Consider the following 19,366-nt stretch of genomic DNA (forward strand, 5'->3'; position numbering starts at 1 on the left):
GGTAGTCCCCAGATGTCCCCTCATGTGAACGAGTATCGGGTACCCATTCACCAAAAAAAGTGTAAAAAGTGAGTAAAGATACAAACACGAGTTTTTGATAATTCTGAAGAGTTAATGGTGTTTTCATGCTGTAATTCTCGTGTATCCTTGATTCATAGTCATAACATCTTGTTTGTTCAGATATGTCTGACTCTGCAGAAACAGTTTCACATGAGAACATAAATTTGTTATGGGAATAATCTAACTCAAGTAGTATGCAAAAAAAGTATCATGTGACTGCTGAGTCATACTGAAACCAAACCCCTTACTGCAAAATCAATCTCTCTGTTTCAATTTGTATATATGCTCAGGGCATTTCCTGAAATAAACGAACATGCTCTGACTCCACCTCTCGTGTGTGGGCGTCTCTGTGTGTTCCCGAGGCCTCCTAGGGAGTCGTGCCAGCCATCTGGTTCTGAGGTCCCTAACAAATTTCTTTATTAAGCAGAAAAAAAGGAAAATGTCTCCTGGTGTAGATTGGTCTGGGGCATGCTGGGTCGATGATGTCACAAGGGGGCAGGGTCAACTGATGACATCATCAGGTGATTCTGACCCTTAGTTAAGAAATGTCAGACATCGGAGCAGGCAGATGGCGGGAGCCTTTGACAAAACCAGACCCCTTTTTTTTTTTTTTTCAGGTCTGGCGGGATGTATCTACATTGGGGGACATTTTTTTGAATTTCAAAAACTTCTGTCTTTACTCACTTTTTTGGTGAAGGGGTACTAAGTACCCCCTACTCAATCACATGGGGGGCAGGATCTGGGGGGATAAGCCCGCCCGCAGACTCGCACAAGCACCAGCCAGGGATGTGGGGAAGAGGCCCTTGTCCCCTTCAACATAGGGGCAATGTGCTTGGAGGGGTAGCAGAGCCCTCCGTGCCCAAAAGCAACCTCCAATGTTGAGGGCATTTGGCTTGGTATGGTTCAGGAGGGTGGGGGCCCTCACTTCACTTTTTTGGTGAAGGGGTACTAAGTACCTCCTACTCAATCACATGGGGGGGCAGGATCTGGGGGGATAAGCCCGCACACAGACTTGAACAACCACCAGCCAGGGTTGTGGGAAAGAGGCCCTTGTCCCCTTCAACATAGGGGCAAGGTGCTTTGGGGGGGGGGCAGAGCCCTCCATGCCCAAAAGCAACCTCCTATGTTGAGGGCATTTGGCTTGGTATGGTTCAGAAGGGTGGGGGCGCTCACTCGTTCCCCCCTCTTTCCTGTCCTGCCGGGCTGCATGAATGGATAAGGGCCTGGTATGGATTGGGGGGACCCCACGTTGTTTTTTCTTGGTCGGCATTCTTTTGTTGACATTTTAGCTGTCAGCATTGAAGCCTGCCGACAGCTGAAGAGTCATTGGTTGTTAAGGAGGTGGCGGCCGGCTTTCTATTTGTCGGCATTCTTTTGTTTACATTTTAGCTGTCAGCTTTGATGCCGCTGACAGCTGAAGAGTCATTGGTAAGGAGCTGGTGGCCGACTTACTACTTAAGAACCAGCTATTCTTCGCACAGAAATCGAATTGGTCGATCATTTTTCGACCGATCCAAATTCAAACTGTTCCCGAAAATTTGGAATTCGATCGAAAATTATTAATTGAAACAAAATTAAATAAAATGTAACCAAACAAATGAAGAAAACGAAATTAGTAGCATAATGAATCTTTCCAAAACGAAATGAGACACATTTTTCTATTCTGCAACATGTCTACTTCCGGGTCCGCTATAAGAAAAAGAGATCCATCTACTTCCGTTTAGGCGTTTGTGTTTGTGAAATCTTCCTGCACAAAATGCACTCAGCCAATGAAAGGTAATGACTCCATTTTTATTTTTCTCCTGCTATCAATGGCCAACACTTCATCCATGTCTTTGGTGATCTCTGATCTCCTTATGTTTCTTCCCCACATGTCCACCAACATTCATATATAAGACATTTCCCGCCCTCAAGGCACTAATACACCTCCAGGGTTGTGTGGGACCCCTGATGTACAGGAAGACAGGACTTCAGTGAGGAACAATTCCCTCAGTCAGACCAGGAAAGTTCATTCTCCTCCGTGTCCAATCTCAGATGACTGTAAACAGAGGACTTCTGTGGGTTACACTTCCTCCAATCAGAAGAGGAAAGTGGATCTACCTCCGATTGCAATCTCACATGTGATTCAAAATCAGACTTACTTTGAAAACATTGATCGCATTTAGGACAGGAATACGGCTTCACAACCCTGTGACAACTCAGATGACTGGAAAGAGAGGCCTTCCGTGAAAAACATTTCCGACACTCAGGGCAGGAATACGGCTTTTTGCCTGTGTGAGATCTCTGATGTTGGGAAAGTTTGTCCTTTCCTGAAAAACATTTCCAGCACTCAGGGCAGGAATACAGCTTCTCGCCTGTGTGAGATCTCTGATGTTGGGAAAGTTTGTACTTTCCTGAAAAACATTTCCCGCACTCAGGGCAGGAATATGGCTTTTCGCCTGTGTGAGATCTCTGATGTTGGGAAAGTTTGTAATTTCCTGAAAAACATTTCCCGCACTCAGGGCAGGAATACGGCTTCTCGTCTGTGTGAGATCTCTGATGTTGGGAAAGTTTGTTCTTTACTGAAAAACATTTCCCGCACTTAGGGCAGGAATACGGCTTCTCACCTATGTGAGATCTCTGATGTATGGAAAGTTTGTACTTTCCTGAAAAACATTTCCCACACTCAGGGCAGGAATACGGCTTCTCACCTGTGTGAGATCTCTGATGTTGGGAAAGTGTGAACTTTGCTGAAAAACATTTCCCGCATTCAGGGCAGGAATACGGCTTCTCACCTGTGTGAGATCTCTGATGTATGGAAAGATTGGACTTTACTGAAAAACATTTCCCGCACTTAGGGCAGGAATACGGCTTCTCACCTATGTGAGATCTTTGATGTTGGGAAAGTATGAACTTTGCTGAAAAACATTTCCCGCATTCAGGGCAGGAATACGGCTTCTCACCTGTGTGAGATCTCTGATGTATGGAAAGATTGGACTTTCCTGAATAACATTTCCCGCACTCAGGGCAGGAATACGGTTTCTCACCTGTGTGAGATCTCTGATGTATGGAAAGATTGGACTTTCCTGAAAAACATTTCCCGCACTCAGGGCAGGAATACGGCTTCTCGCCTGTGTGAGATCTCTGATGTATGGAAAGATTGGACTTTCTTGTAAAACATTTCCCACACTCAGGGCAGGAATATTGTTTCTTTTCTATGTGCGATCTCTGATGTATGGAAAGATTGGACTTTCCTGAAAAACATTTCCCACACTCAGGGCAGGAATATTGTTTCTTTTCTATGTGCGATCTCTGATGTATGGAAAGATTGGACTTTCCTGAAAAACATTTCCCACACTCAGGGCAGGAATATGGTTTCTTTTCTATGTGCGATCTCTGATGTATGGAAAGATTGGACTTTACTGAAAAACATTTCCCGCACTCAGGACAAGAATACGGCTTCTCGCCTGTGTGATATTCTTTATGAATATTAAAACCAAATTCAGTACGGAAACACATCCCGCACTCAGCACAGGAAAACCTCTTATTTGTTGGAAGGACGGCACCTTTCCTCACAGTCTGAGGTTCTGCAGGATAAGAGGAATACGATGGTCCGGCACAGTCCCTCACAGTCTGAGGTTCCTCAGGATAAGAGGAATACGATGGTCCGGCACCGTCCCTCACAGTCTGAGGTTCCTCAGTGTAAGAGGAATACGATGGTCCGGCACTGTCCCTCACAGTCTGAGGTTCCTCAGGGTAAGAGGAAAACGATGGTCCGGCACCGTCCCTCACAGTCTGAGGTTCCTCAGGGTAAGAGGAAAACGATGGTCCGGCACCGTCCCTCACAGTCTGAGGTTCCTCAGGATAAGAGGAATATGATCGTCCATCTACACTGTGTGGTGCCGGATGGACATTTGAGGTAGCCGGGTTTTCTCCTGGACTATACTGTGTGATGTCCTCATCTTCTACTTTACAGTCTGGAGACAAAGTGAGACAATCCTCTGAGGTTTTCCTCATCTCCCGTCCATCTACTAAAATAGAAATACAAAGATTATTACTAGACATCAGCAGATTGGTTCCCCTAAACCAGGACTCCGCCCACATCAGGCAGCTTTGTCTCTGAGGATCTTACAATTCCCCCTCAAGGTAACTAGTAAATGGGTCCTCTGATCTCCTACCAGTTCATTTCTTTATTCATGGACCTTAGTCAGAGAGTGAAGAAACAACGAGAACTGTCTTTTATAGGAGTGACAGTGGTGAGGGGATTATAGGACGAGTGTCCCCTCCCCCTCTATCACTCATTGCCATCTTCCCAACACAAGAAGTACTGCACACAACATTAGTATTTTAGTGTTAATGACCCACCTGTGCTGATCTCTGTAGGAGTGTCCTCCTCTATAAATGTCCCCGTTATTCCATCCTCCTCCATAGACTGCTGATCATCCCTCACATACGTCTCTTCTTCTGATTTAAACCCAACTTTTATATCTATCAGATCTTCACCCTAAACCAAGAAGTGATACATGTAAAATATAATCGTGAAACTACATCTCCATGGGTCCATGTTCTAGATACTCTGTCCCACCAACCTTAAAATGGTGAGGGATGGTGTGACCTTCCTGTGTGGAATCCCGGGAATACAGAGGACGGGGACATCTCTCTGGTGGGTTCCTGGTATTAGGTGGCTCTGTCATATCCTTGTACCTTTCTGAAAACTTCTCCATCACTCCATACTCCTCATCCTCCTCTTTATACTCTTCTTTAACAACATTATTATCATCCTCAAGGTTTCCACTCTAAAAGTTACAATAAAACATTAATTGTTACAAACATGCTTGTGTATAAATCATAGCTACCAATAATTGTTCCTCATCTACCTGATGGTGGGGGACGGTGTGATCTTCCTGTGTGGAATCCCGGGAATACAGAGGACGGGGACATCTCTCTGGTGGGTTCCCATTACTGGATCCATCTGTAGGAAACACACACACTGACTGAATACATTGTTTCTATGTGTTTATCAGATGATGGGGGATCTAGGTGGATCCTCCGTACTGCTCTCTCCTTTACAATAAAGTCTCCTCTTACCCGGTGATGTGAGGGGCGGCTGATTCTCCATCATGACGTCCTTGTAAAGATCCTTGTGTCCTTCTAAATACTCCCACTCCTCCATGGAGAAATAGACAGTGACATCCTGACACCTTATAGGAACCTGACACACACAATGATACAGTCACCATCCAGACACATCCCTTGTCTGTTACTGGATAATGTCCCAGAATTCCCAGCACCGCTCACCTCTCCTGTCAGCAGCTCCATCATCTTCTTGGTGACTTCTAGAATCTTCTCCATGTTGTGTCTCTCAGGTTTTAGGGAGTCACATGGAGGCACTGTGATGGTCATATGATCACCTGACTTCAGAAGAGGAAATCTCTGTATTGGAGAACCAATAGGAATATCATGTTAGAATCCCAGAATCCTCCTCACCTCTCCGGTCAGGTCTGTGTTTTATTAATAGAGAGAAGAGTGATGTCATGTGACCTCCCAGAATCCTCCTCACCTCTCCAGTCTGTGTTTTATTAATAGAGATAAGAGTGATGTCATGTGACCTCCCAGAATCCCCCTCACCTCTCCGGTCAGGTCTGTGTTTATTAATAGAGATAAGAGTGATGTCATGTGACCTCTCAGAATCCTCCTCACCTCTCCGGTCTGTGTTTTATTAATAGAGATAAGAGTGATGTCATGTGACCTCCCAGAATCCTCCTCACCTCTCCGGTCAGGTCTGTGTTTTATTAATAGAGATAAGAGTGATGTCATGTGACCTCCCAGAATCCTCCTCACCTCTCCGGTCAGGTCTGTGTTTATTAATAGAGATAAGAGTGATGTCATGTGACCTCCCAGAATCCTCCTCACCTCTCCGGTCCGGTCTGTGTTTTATTAATAGAGATAAGAGTGATGTCATGTGACCTCCCAGAATCCCCCTCACCTCTCCGGTCAGGTCTGTGTTTATTAATAGAGATAAGAGTGATGTCATGCGACCTCCCAGAATCCTCCTCACCTCTCCAGTCAGCAGGTAGACGATCTCCAGGGTGAGGTTTAGTATCTTCTCAGTCATGTGACTCCGGTCCTCCTCCATCCTCATTGGTGCCGTCATTTGATCTATACAGATCTCCTTGTAGACGGATAACTTTGGGAAATTAAAGTAAGAATTAGGATTGGAATGGATGGTATTGGTCACACAATAATAGGATGTGAATTTGAGGGGGGTAATAGGAAAATTGATTTATATTAAGAACTAATGCCCCCATGGGATCACTGCATGTGTAGTGTAATAATTGCCCTTTGTAGGCCATGTATGGTCAGGATGGTCATTGTCTTCTCTATTTATTGTCATTGCGGTTTGTTTAGAATTTATCTCCAATATGAAGAGAATGTTCCGGCCCCGTAAGTGGGGGAATGTTCTGAACCTGAAGGGGTTCATCTACGTTTCCACACTATATATCATACTTGCCAACTGTCCCTTTTTTCCTGGGACAGTCCCTGCAAATAGGAGCCTGTCCCAGGTAATTTATATTGTCCCTGGAAGCGCCTGTTAATCAGGCTGCCCATAAATGTTACACAGAAGTAGTGCAGCTGAATGGGAGAATTATTCCAACTCTGCTACAGTGGCCTTAAGTTTGAAATTGCCTTTTTAATTTCCTGTAATTCTCTCTATATTGAGTAGACTCTATAATCTGATAAATAGGCAAAATTAATTATGCAGAGTGGGCGGAGCTTCGGGGAAATGGGTGTGGTAATTGATAGCTGTGCTGCAAAGTGTCCCTGGAAATTTTTTTTTAAATGTTGGCAACTATGATATATGTGTGTATTATCAGTTGACACCACAGAAATGCTCATGTCTTCTGGGTTCACTCACCGGTGGGGGATCCAAGAAATGATCACCCTCCAATCCATCCACCATGCCAGTTCTGGGCCTGTAATGGGGGCAGAGGAGCCCGAGGTACATGGAGGAAATAGTGAAGTGTGGGGAAGGAGTCGGTATCTTTGGAGGAAGGGTGCGGAAGCGTAAAAATCAGTACAACTCATATCCAAATCTCATCTCTCGTTACAAGAGATTACGAAGGTGAGAAGGTGACACGTCTCGAAAATGAAGAGACTGTTCTGGCCCCGTAAGTGAGGGAAATGTTCTGCCCCTGAAGGGGTTAATCTAATACTATATATGTGTGTATCATCATCTGCTGGAGATAAAAGACGTCACAGTGGCTATGGAGGAAGAGGACGGACATGACAGGGGTTACTGGGTGTAAATAGAAAATAAGATCTTATTACCTCCTCTGCTGCCACTTCCAGCAACGTCTCCTCTCTACTTCCTCCCAAATCACCTTTCACCTGGAACTTCCTATTTATACCTGACATCATTTCCTGTCTTCCATAGAGACTTCCTGTCTTGGTAGAAGTGAGATCACCACCTTGTGGAGCTCAGTGGAACTGCGGCTCTGAGAAACGTCTCGTAGTGTGAACACGGGCTTTTCTGACCACTGATAGGTGAAGTGAAGAACATTGATTATCTCATTAAAATGACATCTGAAAGTGGGTGGGATGTGTGAGGCAGCAAGTAAACATATTGTCCCTGAAGTTGACATTTTGAAAGTATTAGAAATGGTAAAGTGTAAGTGTAGCACCCTCCCTTGGTAGCTTGCGAGGATGTATATAGTTAGAATAGTGTGGTCTCCTCAGGAAATGAAGGTAAAATATAGTAGTTTCCTGCCTAACAGGAAGACTGATTTGGTGAAGTCAGGGAGTCGAGTGTGGTTAACACGTTTTACTGGATTTACATTGACTCATCTGTATCCAGGCAGTTTTGGAAATTGCTGGGTGGACAAGAATGACTAGTGCAGATCAGTGGCATGAATTTGGATGCAATCCCAGCCAATGGCAGGCATAGAGGCCCCTATGCATGCTGGGAAGGGGTATTTAGTGAAGAAACACAAAAAGTGGTCTTTACCTGGAGAGGAGAGTCCAGCTGAGGAGGGGGTGCTTCGCCCGCCTTAGCGCCTGCTGCCATGTGGGCTCAGGCTTGAGGCCTGAAAGATGGAGAGTTGACTGAGGAGAGTCATGCCTGGGAGGAACTGTTTGAGACTCTTGTGAGTACAGTCCACATATCTGGGAAGCTGGAAGCTGGAGAGCTTGCCCATGTGTTCTAAAGAGCTGAATGAGGAGAGCCATGCCTGAGAGGATCTGTTTGTGACTCCTGTGAGTACAGACCAAAGATCTAGGGGCGATGGAGGCCTGGAAGCTGGAGAGCTGACCCATGTGTTCTGAAGAGCTGAATGAGGGGAACCATGCCTGAGAGGATCTGTTTGTGACTCCTGTGAGTACAGACCAAAGATCTAGGGGCGCTGGAGGCCTGGAAGCTGGAGAGCTGACCCATGTGTTCTGAAGAGCTGAATGAGGGGAACCATGCCTGAGAGGATCTGTTTGTGACTCCTGTGAGTACAGAACAAAGATCTAGGGGCGATGGAGGCCTGGAAGCTGGAGAGCTGACCCATGTGTTCTGAAGAGCTGAATGAGGGGAGCCATGCCTGAGAGGACCTGTTTGCGACTCCTGTGAGTACAGACCAAAGATCTAGGGGCCTATTCTTTTGTAGGCTCTGCCCCCCGACCCCCAGTACATGATCTCTTTTCCTGCAGAGTCAGATTGAAGGAGAAATGGTTCTATACTTCTCTTATAAGCTGTTACATAGTTACATAGTTACATAGTTAGTGAGGTTGAAAAAAGACACAAGTCCATCCAGTTCAACCTATGATGTGTGTGTGTGTTTGCTTTTAACCGTACATTGTATACCCCCTGTATGTTGTGGTCTTTAAGGTGTCCATCCAATAGTTTTTTGAAACTATCAATGCTCCCCGCTGATACGACTGCTTGTGGAAGAGAATTCCACATCCTTACCGCTCTTACAGTGAAGAACCCCTTACGCACTTTAAGGTTAAACCGCCTTTCCTCAAGTTTTAGTGAGTGGCCACGTGTCTTATTGTATCTCCTTTCTCGGAATAGTTTGTTCCTTATGCTAGGGTCGCCTGTTCAGTGGAAGATCTTTCCCATCCCCCCCTGAACGGCACACACAGATATAATGCTAATACCAGCAGGGTAATTAGAGGTGCCCAGACACATCTGGCACACCCTGTGCACACACCTATGAGGGAAAATCATCTTCTGGAAGTGTCTGGAAATCCATCCATTTCACACCCATTTCATTTTCCATTTTCTCAGCAGAACTCCTGCAGCTAATGAGCACCCATTTCCCTTTCTTTAGGCTGCTTATACGTGTATAAAACCCATTTCCCTTTCTATGTCTCAGCAGCAGATCTCCTGCAGCCTATTAGCACCCATTTCCAGGGAGTTCGGGAGGGGGGGATCCACCATCAGCGGGGTGTGCGGGTGATCCACCATTACAGGGGAGTGTGGAGAAACCCACCATTATCGGGGTGTGCGGGGGACCCACCATTATTGGAGTGTGTACAGGGGGGGTACCCACCATTACTGGGGTGTGTACAGGCGGGACCCACCATTACTGGAGTGTTTACAGGGGGGATCCACCATTACTGGGGTGTGCGGGGGACCCACCATTACTGGAGTGTGTACGGGAGGGACCCTCCATTACTGGAGTGAGTACAGGGGGAACCCACCATTACTGGAGTGTTTACAGGGGGGATCCACCATTACTGTTGTGTGCGGGGGACCCTCCATTACTGGAGTGTGTACAGGGGGAACCCACCATTACTGGAGTGTGTACAGGGGGAACCCACCATTACTGGAGTGTGTACAGGGGGGGACCCACGATTACTGGAGTGTGTACAGGAGGGACTGTCCATTATTGGAGTGTGTACAGGGGGGGAACCCACCATTACTGGGGTGTGTACAGGCGGGACCCACCATTACTGGAGTGTTTACATGGGGGATCCACCATTACTGGGGTGTGCGGGGGACCCACCATTACTGGGGTGTGCGGGGGACCCACCATTACTGGAGTGTGTACAGGGGGGACCCACCATTACTGGAGTGAGTACAGGGGGAACCCAACATTAATGGAGTGTGTACAGGGGGGACCCACGGTTACTGGAGTGCGTACAGGGGGGGGGGCCACCATTACTGGGGTGTGTACAGGGGGACCCACCATTACTGGAGTGTTTACAGGGGGGATCCACCATTACTGTTGTGTGCGGGCGACCCACCATTACTGGAGTGTGTACAGGGGGGACCCACGATTACTGGAGTGTGTACAGGGGGGACCCACCAATACTGGAGTGTGTACAGGGGGAACTCACCATTACTGGAGTGTGTACAGGGGGAACCCACCATTACTGGAGTGTGTACAGGGGGAACCCACGATTACTGGAGTGCGTACAGGGGGGACCCACCAATACTGGAGTGTGTACAGGGGGAACCCACGATTACTGGAGTGCGTACAGGGGGGGCCCATCATTACTGGGGTGTGTACAGGGGCACCCACCATTACTGGAGTGCGTACAGGTGGGGCCCACCATTACTGGGGTGTGTACAGGGGCACCCACGATTACTGGAGTGTGTACAGGGGGGGCCCACCATTACTGGGGTGTGTACAGGGGCACCCAGCATTACTGGAGTGCGTACAGGGGGGACCCACCATTACCAGGATGTGTACAGGGGGACCCACCATTACTGGAGTGCATACAGGGGGAGGCACCATTACTGGGGTGTGTGTTGGGGGACCCACCATTACTGGGGTGTGCGGGGGACCCACCATTACTGAGGTGCATACAGGGGGTCCCACCATTACTGGAGTGTGTGCAGGGGGGACCCACCACTACTGGAGTGAGTACAGGGGGGACCCACAATTACTGGGGTGTGTACAGGGGGACCCACCATTACTGGAGTGCGTACAGGTGGGGCCCACCATTACTGGGGTGTGTACAGGGGCACCCACCATTACTGGAGTGTGTACAGGGGGGACCCACGATTACTGGAGTGCATACAGGGGGGCCCACCATTACTGGGGTGTGTACAGGGGCACCCACCATTACTGGAGTGCGTACAGGGGGGACCCACCATTACCAGGATGTGTACAGGGGGACCCACCATTACTGGAGTGCATACAGGGGGGGGGCACCATTACTGGGGTGTGTGTTGGGGGACCCACCATTACTGGGGTGTGCGGGGGACCCACCATTACTGAGGTGCATACAGGGGGTCCCACCATTACTGGAGTGTGTGCAGGGGGGACCCACCACTATTGGAGTGAGTACAGGGGGGACCCACAATTACTGGGGTGTGTACAGGGGGACCCACCATTACTGGAGTGTGTACACGGGGGACCCACAATTACCAGGGTGTGTACAGGTGGGACCCACCATTACCAGGGAATGTACAGGGGAACTCACCATTACTAGGGTGTGTACAGGGGGGACCCACCATTACTGGAGTGTGTACATGGGGGACCCACAATTACCAGGGTGTGTACAGGTGGGACCCACCATTTCCAGGGAATGTACAAGGGAACTTACCATCACCATTACTAGGGTGTGTACAGGGGAGACCCACCACTATCAGGTTGTGCACAGGGGGGACCCATCATTGCTAGGGTGTGTACATGGGGTACCCACCATTATCAGAGTGTGTACACAGGGGACCCCCCATTACCAGGGGGTGTGTACACAGGGAACCCACCATTACTAGAGTGTAGACGCAGGGGACTCACCATTACCAGGGTGTGTACACAGGGAAGACCCACCATTATCAGGGTGTGTACAGGGGGGGCCCACCACTACTAGAGTGTGTAAAGGGGGGACCCACCACTACTAGGGTGTGTACATGGGGGGTCCACCATTATTAGGGTGTATACATGGGGGATCCACCATTACCAGGGTGTGTACTGGGGGGGGGGGGCTTAACTGCTTTCCAACCAGTAGTGAATGGCCTTGGCAAAATATTCTCTCCATGTTCAGGATCTGCGGCCTGGTATGGCTCTGGAGGGGGATGCTCATCCCCCCCCCCAACCCTTTCCTGGGAAGCCAAGCTGCATTCTAGGATAAGAGTTTGGTGTAAGATTTGGGGGATAAGCGTCTAGTATTAACTTTTTCGGGGCCCCATGCATTTTTTTACATTTTGTTTGCTTTCACCTGTCAGCCAGAAATCCCCAGTTTACATCTGAATGGGCCAGGAGGGGGACACGTCACCAGGTGTTGGGGCTCCCTCTCAACCAGCCTGAGCGGGAAGCTGCCACATTTAGCAGGAGTAGTAATACTGGAACTGGAGGTTCAACTTGACTTAATACCCATTTAGTTCAACTATTCTCTGACCAACAAACAAGTAAAATTCAGTCCAATCTCAGAACGCATTCCTAGTGGTCTGTTTTTTTGGTCCCGTATTGGTGACCGATAGGAGAAGGCCATATATCAGTACTCAGTGGGAGAAGAACATTCTTACATCGTCATGAATAATTACTGAGAGACCAAAATTGTTCATTGCTCAAGGAACCCCTAGAAACCTTTGGAGGAACCCTGGCTGAGAAAGGCTGGACTAGACAGTAATATATTTCTCTCCCCCTTGGTGGGAGTGGAGATGACCCATCTATAAGGATATACAGTACATACACACACAGCACAAGGCCGTGTTCACACTACGAGACGTGTCTCGGGGCTGTGGTTCCTCTGAGCTCCACAAGATGGTGATCTCACTTCTACCAGGACAGGAAGTCTCTATGGAAGACAGGAAGTGATGTCAGGTACAGGCAGGCAGTTCCATGAGGTACAAAGTTTTTATTTATTTATTCCAGGTACTTGTATAGTGCCGTCAATTTACGCAGCGCTTTACATATACATTGTACATTCACATCAGGCCCTGCCCTCAAGGAGCTTACAATCTAAGGTCCCTAACTCACATTCATACATACATTTAGACCGGATCCAAATAATCTACCAGCATGTCTTTGGAGGGTGGGAGGAAACCCACACAGGAAAAGGGAGAACATGCAAACTCCAGGCAAGTAATGTTGTGGTTGGGATTTGAACCAGCGACCTTTTGCTGCTAGGTGAAAGTGCTAACACTGACCTCACAGCTCCTCCTTCCAATGTCCTTCCATCCAGAGTCAGAGAATCCTGTGATGTCAGACTGACCTCACATCTCTTCCAACTAAAGTCAGAGAATCCTATGACATCACAATGACCTCACAGCTCCTCCTCCCAATGTCCTGCCAGCCAAAGTCAGAGAATCCCATGACATCACACTGACCTCACAGCTCCTCCTTCCAATGTCTAACTATAGTGTAAAGTAAGCCTTGTAGATGAGAATGTTCCATGTGGCAAGTCCACATCAGAGTTAACGATGGCTTGAGACATAGAAAACAATATTAATAACATTTGTTATGCTTGAGAAAGATATAAACATTGAAAGATTGCTGCTATTTTATGGAGAATCGTATATCCCATATGACAATATGAGGGTTATGTTGGATAAACCACGCCTTTACCTTCCCCACAAAGGATATTTAAGGACACATATGACAAAAAAATATTAAAAATTCTAAATGCATAGCACAAGGCGTGTTCACTCTATGAGACGTTTCTCGGGGGTTGATCTTTCATTGAGCTCCACAAGGTGGAGATCTCACTACTACCCGGACAGGAAGTCTCTATGGAAGACAGGAAGTGATGTTAGATAAAGACAAGAAGTTCCATGAGGTACGAAGGCGCAAGGAGAGATTGCTGGAAGTGGCAGCAGAGGAGGTAATAAGATCTTATTTTCTATTTACACCCAGTAACCCCCACCCCCCCTTCCCCGTCATGTCTGTCCTCTTCCTCCATAGTCACTGTGAGCTGCCATTCACGGTGAGTATTTGCCGGGAATAGATCGTGTTGGAAGTCATCGTGTTTTGGGTTTTTTTGTTGGCATCATTCATTATTATTGACGTAAATCTACATCGTTGGAAGACTGATAGGGGATTTACTTTGCGGAAATCTTTTTTTTTTTTTTTTTTTTTTTTAAGAACGGACTGTTCATATAGTGTCGGTGACGCCTTTATTTACACGTTTTCTATCTGAATGTGTATATGTACCCCATACACATTCACGTATGGGAAAGTAATCGAGGGCCATCTTATTAAGCGGGACATCCAGATTCCATAAACCCCCCCAGACCCCCACTGGGAAAGGGTTGTGGGGAAGGGGCCCTTTGCAAGATACACTCCCCATGCTGATGGCATACAGCCTGGTATGGTTCAAAGGGAAGTAGAGATGTAAAGATTTCAGGAATTTTGAAGCTGTGGGGGAAAAAATATTTTTTCCCTGTGTTTTTTTTTTTTCCTCAGAAAAAATAACAGTTTGGTAAAAATTGAAAACAAAAAAAAAATCAGTGTGGAGACGTTTTACTTCATTTTGTTACTCTGGGAAGGTAAAAATGTATATAAAAGTATTATGCTTGAAATAAAAGTACAGCTTATTCAGTAAATAAACTAAACTTGCTTTTTAAAATTAGATTTTTTGTATTACAAATGGAATAACAAGGACTGTATATGATAAGAAATAATTACGCCCCTTCCTAACCAATGAAACCACAAAGCTCCTAATTCACTCCATGGTTATCTCTTGCCTTGACTACTGCAACTCCCTCCTTATTGGCTTATCTTTACATAGGCTCCTCCCCCCTCCAGTCCATCATGAATGCTGCTGCCAGGCTCATCCACCTTACCAACCACTCAGCATCTGCTACTCCTCCCCACCAATCCAGTTCCTCCACTGGCCTCCATTCAGTGTCCTCCACCCCTCTCTGTCAATCCCTCCACTGGCCTCCATTCAGTGTCCTCCACCCCTCTCTGCCAATCCCTCCACTGGCCTCTATTCAGTGTCCTCCACCCCTCTCTGCCAATCCCTCCACTGGCCTCCATTCAGTGTCCTCCACCCCTCTCTGCCAATCCCTCCACTGGCCTCCATTCAGTGTCCTCCACCCCTTTCTACCAATCCCTCCACTGGCCTCTATTCAGTGTCCTCCACCCCTTTCTGCCAATCCCTTCACTGTCCTCCATTCATTGTCCTCCACCCCTCTCTGCCAATCCCTCCACCGGCCTCCATTCAGTATCCTCTACCCCTCTCTTCCAGTCCCTCCACCGGCCTCCATTCAGTGTCCTCCACCCCTCTCTGCCAATCCTTCCACTGGCTTCCATTCAGTGTCATCCACCTCTTTTTACCAATCACTCTACTAGCTTTCATTCGTTGTCCTCCACCCCTCTCTGCCAATCCTTCCACTTGCCTCCATTCAGTGTCCTCCACCCCTCTCTGCCAATCCCTCCACTGGCTTCCACTCAGTGTCCACCACTTCTCTCTGCCAATCCCTCTACTGGCTGCCACTCACCCAACAAAGTAAATTTAAAAATACAATAGTTTACAAAGCCATCCAGAACTCGGCCCCCAGCTACATCAGCCTCCAGGACTTCTCCCGAGTCTCCCCCATCCTTTGGATATCCCTACCCCAATCTCTCCGACTATCTCCAACTCTATCCACTTTTAGATGATCCCTGAAAGCGATCCAGAGAAGCTTATTTTTCCCCCCACCTAACTTTATTTTATTCATCAGTTCGCCCGGCGGCCAGTTCGAGGCAAATTTTGCTCGTTCGCAGTCCGCCGATTTTGCAAAACATGGCGTTGTTCGCAGCGGCCATATTAGTTTACATTGGGGAGAACTTTGACCCATGACACAGCCGTCAGGTGGAACGGAACAGCCAATTGAAACATTTCAGCACATGGACATGCCCCCTACCTTATAAATAGACCAGAGCTGTCGGCCATTTTACACTCTTATTTTTGTCAATGTAGGGAGAGGTTGGCGAGTGCATCAGGGACAGATTGCCAGTGACACAAATAGCTCTGTTAAGGTCCACAAAAGTCCTTTTAAGGGCTGTTATTTGGTATAGGTGTACAGTCTATTCTCAGTGTAGGGACAGGTATGCTGTGTGCACCAGGGACAGATCGTCAGTGACACAAATCGCTCTGTTAAGGTTCACAAAAGTCATTTTAAGGGCTGCTATTTGGTATAGTTTTACAGTGCACTATATAGGGGTGTAATCCACGTATAATATACTTTGTAATATAGAAAGCATATTATAGTGGATTTGTATTGTGCACTGTGCAGCATTGTGACTGGTGTGGTGAACGTTGCTGCAGCAATACTAACATACAATTTTTCAGGACAAGCTTTCGGGGTATGTCCCCTTCATCATGATCCAAGCAGTACCTTGGAGAGAAATAGGGGGAAGGCACATTCTCACCTGCCTGTTCCTGGCTGGCCAGCCTCCATGCTCAGATAAGGGTCTGGTATGGAAATTGGGGAGGACCCCAGACCATTTATTTATGTTGTGTGGATTTCCCCATTGACATCCATACCAGATCCCCATCAAGGATAAGGGTCTGGTACGTTTTTTTTTTTTTTTAGGGGAAACCCACATCATTTTTTATTTTTGGTGGGTCTCCTATTAACGTCTATAGTAGTCCCTCGTTTTGGATCCAGTATAGTTCAAAGAATCCCAGAATTAGAAACTGGACTGAAACCGGATACATTTAGCTCCTCACTATCATTCATTATCACCAGCTCCAAAACATGGATATCATAGCTGCTCTCTGACCCCCCAATGGGTATAGGGACACCCTGTGGCGTATGCAGGTTCTGACTCTACATTTATGCCTGTTGGTGCTTTATACAAATATATCTGTCTCCAAAAAATGTTTTCTCTGATATTAAAATATGAAATGTATTTTGTAGATAATACTTCTGTTAGTAAAAGCAGGCCTGTAATGGATCAGGCGGCACCCTGACGGGGTACCTCTGTTGACGGATGTTCCTAGTGCTTCCCAAGGGCTCCAAGCACTCCACCAGACACCATAACCGCCTCAGACCACACGAACCGCCGCAGCTTGGTTGGGGTCTTGCCGTCTCCTACCCACCCTGGACCTACGACAAGGCTCCAGGTTCCCTTGGGTGAACCTCTCTTTACCCAGAGAGTGCAGCAGAACAAGCTCTTACATAAGCTCTTACAAGAGCTTAGTGATTATCCAAGGGAGTATGGAAGACCATAGCAATCCCTTGTAGCATATTCCCCCCAACAAGAGATAGGACTCTAGATTGAGGGTGAACTATATCTACTTTATTGAACAAGAAACATACCTGTATACAGTTTTCTCCCACAAGGTTACCACCCAGGTGGACATTGTTGAGGACTGGACGTGACATTCGCAATCCAATAGAAACAGGGTTTTACACTCAGTCATTCCCATACAGTGTACACAATCCCTCCCCCCTAACCTAAACTAATTATCTGGGCAGAACAATGTGAGGTCATTAACATTAGACAATGGGATGGCACAATCCACATTCCCTCACTATACACAAACAATAGGACAAGGCTGCCAGTGACAGTCTGTGTGTCTCTCTCACATTGAAGCTGGAATAGACATTATCTCATTACACAAACAATAGTGAAAACCCGTCTGACATTGAGGGATATGTAATATACACATTATTTAGGAATTACAGATTTCATGGCAATGGTAATAAATCTTCATATTTCTATATGAAGATATTGCTGACAAATATGACTGTCCCATCTGAAGAAATTCAAACCATTAATTATCTGTTTTTCACTTATAGTGACGGTTAGTACCATCACATATCTTTCCCCCCAAAGGTAGACGAACCAATCGGTCTGTGCCTGAGTTAGTCGGGTAACAAGTCCCAAAGAGTCAATCCCTCATGGCAGCTTTCTTGACAAATGTTCCACATAGTTTGTAAATTTGTCTTGGCAAGGCGCATGGAGCTCTCATAGCCAATCAGTCTGTGAAAGTCTGGTTTGGGCTGGCCAGACTGGGCTTCTTGGGCACTCTGTGTCCCTAAGAGACACAGGGTGACTTAGACATAAGAGGAGCCTAGTAGGCTGAGAGAGGAACTTTCCAACCTCTCTAAGGTAGGCTGTGTTCCACGGGCCCTCCCAATGTCTGCACCCACCCAGTACCCCAAACAATTTGTCCAGAAAACAGCATTACTCACCCAGCCAGCCTCTGCCTCTCTCATAGAACATAACCGCCGCTGGGGATAAGTTTGGACTGGCTCTTCTCCTGTCCTTTGAGCCGCTGTAGAGAAGACAGGGTGGTGGGGCTCACTTCGTCAGGCCGTTGGGGGATCTGGGCCGACTGTCCAGCATCCCTGGGGTTTAAAAGTGCAGACTGTAGTCCCATCCACTATCACAGGATCTCCATCTTTGGTATGTTTAGGGCAGAGGCCAACCGCACTCTGCTCTGTTGCCAGCTCTTCTGCTGGGTTGGGGTCGGCGAATACTACCCCCAGGACCTGGTTGGGGGTCTTCTGTAGAGAGGAGGGATTGCCTACCTCCTCCTCCTGGTATTCCTGCGGGGCAGGTTGGGGATCTGGACCGGCTGTCCAGCATCCCTGTAGGTCTGGTGCAGAGACAGTGGTCCCATCTGCACCATTGGGGTCAGGGCTGTTGTCTCCCTGTGGTTGGGGAGAAGGATAAGTTGTCTCCTCTCCCTGGAAGGTTCCCTGTAACACATACATACTGCCGCTGGGGAGGAAGGACGACACCTTCGGCTCCCTGTGACTCTGTCTGCCACTGGGGAGTAGAATCGACCGTCTCTATTCCCAGTAACTCCTGCTGTAGCTGGGGATCCGGGCCGGCTGCCCAGCCTCCCTGTAGGGCTGGTAGAGAGACCTCGGTCCCATCTTCACATGCCATCGGTCGGTCTTCAAAGTACCACTAGTCTGTAATGTCTCTCCAACTGAAGGGTTGTGGGTCTGGATCTGCCACCCAGCACTCCGGCTCTGCTTGCTCTGCTTATGATAGAAACTTTTAAATACATAAAGGGAATCAACTCGGTAAAAGAGGAGAGCATATTTAAAAGAAGAAAAACTACCACAAGAGGACACAGTTTTAAATTAGAGGGGCAAAGGTTTAAAAGTAATATGAGGAAGTATTACTTTACTGAGAGAGTAGTGGATGCATGGAATAACCTTCCTGCAGAAGTGGTAGCTGCAAATACAGTGAAGGAGTTTAAGCATGCATGGGATAGGCATAAGGCTATCCTTCATATAAGATAGGGCCAGGGACTATTCATAGGATTCAGATATATTGGGCAGACTAGATGGGCCAAATGGTTCTTATCTGCCGACACTTTCTATGTTTCTAGATTGGGGTGGAATGGAGCAGAGCAGGTGTTGGTAGTCTTGCTCCAGTTCCCACTCCATTCTGACCCAATGAATCGGGTCTGACCCCAGGTCATCCGCTCTGGGGAG

At 47.4% G+C, this 19,366-nt stretch overlaps 2 protein-coding genes across 2 annotated transcripts in view; both read right to left on the reverse strand.

Annotated features, from left to right (window-relative positions):
• The window catches only part of LOC309564053 (uncharacterized protein), a gene marked incomplete at its 5' end in the record, with an annotated part of 37,716 nt that extends 34,158 nt beyond the window's left edge, over positions 1-3,558 (reverse strand). Inside the window, one exon of the mRNA XM_082268680.1 lies at positions 2,573-3,558. Coding sequence (XP_082124806.1) covers positions 2,573-3,558 — 986 coding nt within the window. The remainder of the gene's footprint in view (positions 1-2,572) is intronic.
• LOC309564464 (uncharacterized protein) overlaps positions 1-19,366 on the reverse strand; it is a gene marked incomplete at both ends in the record, with an annotated part of 826,241 nt that overhangs the window by 373,829 nt on the left and 433,046 nt on the right.

Source organism: Pelophylax lessonae, assembly GCF_965119305.1.
Source record: "Pelophylax lessonae genome assembly, chromosome: 9".
Taxonomy (NCBI): domain Eukaryota; kingdom Metazoa; phylum Chordata; class Amphibia; order Anura; family Ranidae; genus Pelophylax; species Pelophylax lessonae.